This window comes from Loa loa (genome assembly GCF_000183805.2).
Source record: "Loa loa unplaced genomic scaffold supercont3.40, whole genome shotgun sequence".
Lineage (NCBI taxonomy): Eukaryota > Metazoa > Nematoda > Chromadorea > Rhabditida > Onchocercidae > Loa > Loa loa.
The window spans coordinates 209,346-215,168 of NW_018108220.1; the positions used below are offsets into that span (position 1 = coordinate 209,346).

General features: G+C 32.9%; 1 protein-coding gene across 1 annotated transcript in view; it reads left to right on the top strand.

Moving 5' to 3' along the window:
- Positions 1 to 505: 505 nt before the first annotated feature.
- Positions 506 to 5,823, top strand: part of LOAG_17106 (ladder protein) — a gene marked incomplete at both ends in the record, with an annotated part of 9,394 nt that continues 4,076 nt past the window's right edge. Inside the window, 13 exons of the mRNA XM_020449766.1 lie at positions 506 to 565; positions 843 to 985; positions 1,204 to 1,267; positions 1,534 to 1,665; positions 1,799 to 1,933; positions 2,058 to 2,231; positions 2,453 to 2,587; positions 2,933 to 3,023; positions 3,178 to 3,341; positions 3,877 to 4,041; positions 4,372 to 4,526; positions 4,865 to 5,027; positions 5,267 to 5,818. Coding sequence (XP_020306658.1) covers positions 506 to 565; positions 843 to 985; positions 1,204 to 1,267; positions 1,534 to 1,665; positions 1,799 to 1,933; positions 2,058 to 2,231; positions 2,453 to 2,587; positions 2,933 to 3,023; positions 3,178 to 3,341; positions 3,877 to 4,041; positions 4,372 to 4,526; positions 4,865 to 5,027; positions 5,267 to 5,818 — 2,133 coding nt within the window. The remainder of the gene's footprint in view (positions 566 to 842; positions 986 to 1,203; positions 1,268 to 1,533; positions 1,666 to 1,798; positions 1,934 to 2,057; positions 2,232 to 2,452; positions 2,588 to 2,932; positions 3,024 to 3,177; positions 3,342 to 3,876; positions 4,042 to 4,371; positions 4,527 to 4,864; positions 5,028 to 5,266; positions 5,819 to 5,823) is intronic.

Below are 5,823 nucleotides of genomic sequence, written 5' to 3' on the forward strand. Positions count from 1 at the left end.
CTATTATTCCCAGATTTTGTCATTTAATTTACGTTGATTCATTAAAGGCTTCTTTTCCTTCATTCTCTCCCAGAATAAACTTTTAAACTTTTTTAAAAGACCATTTTCAGTGTTCTATTTGTGCTACCATTGATTTTATTATATAACAATTCTGTGGTTAATTAATTTATTTTTATTACGCCATCAAAGAGACAACGACGGATTAGGGTTGAAATAAAAATTCGAGCTAGCACCTGAAATTCACGGAAAGCATGAATTACGAACATTTTTAAATCTTTAGAATGCTTTGGTTTAACTAACTGATTTCTAAAACCACAAGGCACTCAAATTTTTTCACGAAATCAGAATACAATATATTTAAATTTATTAGTATTTTCAAGTATTTCAACACTTAAATTGCGTTGTAAACCATTTATTCGTCGACTTTACGTTTTTGACGTTTATTTTTATCAGTATCAAATACTGTTTATGAATTAGCATATAAAAATTCTAGCTAATAATAGCAATGCTGATAACATCCGTGATATGGACAATCGTAGTATTCACTTTTGTCGTTGCGAGACCTGTAAGTTTTTTGCTTGTTCAAAGGAATTTCTCATACACAATTTTCTGCAGTTAATTGAATTGAGCACTTACGAAAGATCCAACATTTATAAATATCATAAAGTACGCAAGAACCTACCATAACTTAAATTTTTTGAATTGCTAGAAGAGTGATGACCCAAACACGAAGTTTACTCTTTTGAGAAAAGGCATTTGTAACAGATCTAGAATTCAGTGAAGTTATAAAATTTATCGAGAATCCAAAGGATTGCTAATGAAAGAGATCAAAAATTGTTCAGGAAAGTTATGAAAATGTATTTGACATACAGGAAGCAAATGTGGTGCAAGAAAAAATGGGAATATCGAGAACGACGCGACATTTGCAAATGAAATCAGAAAATGCGGAAACTATTGGGAAAGTTGGCGACGATGCCCTCATGAGGTATAAAACATATTTACTTGACAGAGTTTTTTTAGTGTTTTAGTTGAACTTTAAGCCAATTTATAGTAATAAAGATCAAGGTGAAAAAAAAAGCCGAACTGAACAAACATATAAGCAATCAAATAAGTTAGTTAAGTGGAGAGTAATCAGAAAGTCAATAATTAGGAAGCTAAGATAATAAACTACAAAAACAGATTTCTTAAAATGATAAACTACAGAGAAAAGGGAGGCTTTGAACTGCATGATTGGCTGTCGCATGCGCAGAAGGAAGAAATTCGAACGGTAAGTTTACAGTATAACTTGGAAAAAACTTTTTGAAATAATTATAATAAATTCAATTATCTTACATGCTCAAAAAATAAATATAATCAAAAAGTTAAGCAAAACACAAAAGGTTGAATTTTGTATTAGTTGCGCTTCATATCTGAGCTATGAACAAGCAGCTCTTTTCTTTCATCAATGTCGTTCCCCCTCATCCAAAATATTTCAGAAAATTCAAACATAATTTTCTGAATAGACAAAAAAGGAATAAAGGAAAATTTTTCCAGATGGAATCTGGAGGGATACCTAAGAGCAAAATCGTGAACAGAATACTGGAATTTTTCTCTAAACTGCCATCCGAAAAGATAGATGTATGGAATAAAGTGTATAGGGAACAATGTATTAAATGGGTTGAGACGGTAAGACAAATTTAACTGAAACCTCTAAAAATTTGTTTTTTAAAAGTTCTGTGATATGATAAATCGTTCCTATTTGACTATTTGCGTTAAGCGCTAATAGTCATTTTCATAGGCAGTGAACAAAGCGATTTAGGTTGCTACAAACAGTGAGATAGCGGAGTTGGAGGCCCTGAGGAGTAAGAATGATATTGAAGAATACGAAACAAAATTGAACGAATATAAAAGTCGTCTACCGGAAAAGGAACGAAATCAGATCAACCAGTGGAAGGTACCTTTTTTGAGTTTCCGTGAATAAGTTTGAGAGAAATCCAATGAAAGTTGAAACAAGGAATGAACTGCTTCATTTCTTTTATTGAAAAATATTTTTCTCCGCTTGAAATTAAAACTTATAGGATGGTTGCAACAAGTTAAACAATTTGGATATCAAACGAAGTACACGTCATATAGCATTACGACAAGCACTATCACAAAACAGTGGAAATGTTCATCTTCTTTCTAACGAACAGATAGCTTTATTAGAGGGCATGAAAGCTAGTGATGCCAACGAAGAGGATATTAAACACAGAGTACGAGAATTTCTACATCATTTCTTTAATGTAAACACTTGCACTAATCATAGACAATTTACTGAATGAGTAAATTTGTGACAATATTGCATGCTTTGCAATGATACATTTGATGTCCATTCAACATTTGTATTTTAGCAATCCAAGACTGGAATTAAATATTGTTTTGGTAAATAATTATTTTGTTATGGATCACCTGAATTACTATAGATCTCTTACAGGTGAAACAGTATTATTTGGCATTTCCAGAGTACAAAAGAAAGAAATTGGATTATCAAATTAGAACAAAATGTGTTCAATGGGTACAAGATGTAACAAATTTCCATGAAATCCAACTGCTTTTGAATTTATTTGAGGTTAAACATTTAGCTTTCAAAATTAACGATTTCGGGACGCAAATCCGAAGTTGGGATTCAAAGATCTAAAATTATAGAAGATTTGGAATAAATCCTCTGATTTAGCATAACCGATTTTGTCAAATGGTGAGCTTACCTTTAATATTAATGTATTAATGGCGGTCCTTTTAAACTAAGCGAATTTAGCTGAATGAATATTCGAAACACTTGAAATTGGAATTTATGCTAATCATACACTGCCATATTATGTCCGGTATTTGGATAACTTCAAGTTGCTTAATTAAACACAAAGTATAGTGACATTGTTATCCTTGTTGTTATGTTTCAAATTAAATTGAATTGCAGAGAAGAAATCGATTAGTCTTTAATACCTTGCTTGATGAGTATTTCGAACGCCTGCCTAAGGAAGAACAAGATAAACTGCATTATATTAAAGGTTATTAATGGAATGAAGAATGTTTGCTTAATATGATGTAAAAATTGTTAAGGGAATCTCTGCCAGAGTCATCGTAGCAATAACATTGAAACAATATATTCAATTAAAAATTAGTACTTCAAATTTTCTTTATCTATAAGAGATCCGTTTATAGATATATGTCGTGAAATGTGGAAGAAAGCAATGATTTCTAGTCGTCGGAAACGTTACATAGATGAGGAGTATAACGAATGGATATTATGGATGAACGATGAGCCTAAGCATGAATTGCAACAGATGCGTAATGATGAACCATTGTTTGATGCGAAACACAAAAAAGTTAATGGACATTTTCTTAAACTTCCTGGAACGATACGAATAAATTCATAAACAATTAAAAAGCATACCTGAACTAATGTTGACAACGCTAATTTAGTGTTTGCCAAATTTTTTAATTTAGTATTACTGTATTAATTTAGTATAGCATTATTTTAGTATTAGTAATTCAGTATTATTTCAGTATTATTTATTAATTTAGTATTACTGCAGCATTTGTCACAAACTTATTAGGACTATTTCCTCCAGGTTTCATTAAAAGATAATTCTTTAAAAAATCGCCCTTCAACACTAGATCTATCTTCATTCCTCCTTTTTCATTATCATTCCTTTTTTTATCTTCATTCCTCATTCCTCTTTCTCTCACACCTTTCTAGTTATGATAAAAATAGATAAAAGAATCTCATTCGTAATGCAGAAATACCTTTTATAACTGGAAATAATATTGGAATTTTCTCTAGGATTCATTAAAAGATAATTCCTTAAAAGTCCCCGTCCAACAATGCACTGAAGTTGTGATGTTAAGCATAACTTACAGGAGAAATGTAAGGAATATTTTGCGGCTTTGGCAAGAAAAGACGAAATTAAAAAGTTGGAAGTCATGCGCGACGAAATGAATTACGACGAACATAAAAAAATTATTGATGGAATTTTGAACCGACAACCACAAGGCGTACGAGACAGGGCAAATAAATTTTATCAGGTAGTTCATTTTACTTTTTTGAGAGAAAAGCTCTCCTGGTTATTATCCTTTCCTACACAACTTGTATTTATGAACTTTTTTCCTCTAATATCACTTGCTCTGATAGCTTTTACAGAATACGAGTTATAAGTCAAGAATGATTATAGTACAATTACTAGAAACACTTGAAATTGAGAACAGAACATCGAATGAACCAGAACTTCAAATTTCGAAATGAATTTCATGGTGACAAATTTAATAGAATTCCATCCACAGCGAGCTATTATTTCTGACTTGCTATCATTTTCTTTTAATCGTCTTCATTTTAAACCTTTGAAAGTTGTCATATAGATATGTGATGAGGTGTATCACAAACAACTTGGCCGATCAAAACGTGATATTGATGCTCTAATGGAGAAACATCTCCAATGGCTTACACCTGAGCAAAAGGCAGAAATCAAGCAGATGAAAGCAAACGGCGAACCACTGTCTGCAATTAAACAAAAGTATAACGTTCAAAGTATGAAAAATACTAAAAAAGCTGGTTTTTGTCAAATATACTTGCAACAAAAAAATGGAAGTTTGGGAGGATATGGAAATGGTTGGAAAACATAAAAATTCAGCTTGCTTATCTCAAAGTTCAACTTTGAAAAAACATAATGCACCTTATATTCCATACGACTCTTCGAATTAAATTACAGGCTTCCAAAATTTTCAGTTTTCCAGTTTCAGTCTTAATTGGTCTTTATCCTCCCAATTTTAGTCAAACTTTGTGAATCATCCCATAACCCCAGAAAAATTGCATTGTAAAGAAAAATTGCAAAAATTGCATCATTCCGTTTAGATTACTTTCCTACATCGGAATTATGGAAACTGACAAACAATTTCATATTATTGAAAAAACCAAACAGTCTTGCTATGCTTGGCTCGGAAACGTGACATCCGTTGAGGAGAGAGTCGAATTGGAAAAATTGCACCACAGTGATCATTCCGCCTGCAAGCGGAAGGTATCGTAAGTACTCGTGATGCATACCAATGCAGCTTATGTAATCAAATTTTTAATTTTAGAATGCTTTCAAATTTCAAGAAAATCCCGTGTACCAAATTTCCTCTAAATTTTCTCATTTTCTGCTCAGATCAAGACTCAGTAATTTGTTTTACAACTTTTGTAGATCCTAGAAGTGAAATTATAGAAGACTCCCAAACAGACTGATCTCCGATCCGAGTAAAAAATAAGGCAGTCTAGGTTCGAGAGTACATCAAGCGATTGCCGCCAGGAGAGCAGGAAGCAGTAAATAAAGACCTGGAAGTATGCGAACATATATGGTACAATGAAGGCAGACATGAAAGCGGTCACGAACATCATCATCATCATCAACAACATCGAGGAGCTCGATGCCTTCCTCAGAAGATTCATGCTGTAGCTCACGGTCGAAGCAAGCGGGATCATCATGAACACAATTTGGATGAGTACTTCCGAACGCATCTAAGCTGGCTCACGGATATCCAGAAAGATGAAATTAGGAAAATGAAGGAAGAAGGAAAACCGAAAGCGGATATGCAAAAGAAAATTTTTGATTATTACGAAAGTCTAACCGGTGATGAAAAGAAGGAAGCTAGTGAGAAGCTTCGAGAAGGCTGCCGCGCATTGCTGAAGCAAATTGTTGGTGATGAGAAGATGGCTGAACTAAAACAGATGAAAGATTCGGGCGTAGGTATAGAGGAACTGATAGCCAAAGTGGATCATATGTTGGAACATGTTACTGATGAGCCAAAAAGGAAAAAATTCAGGAATATGGTCCT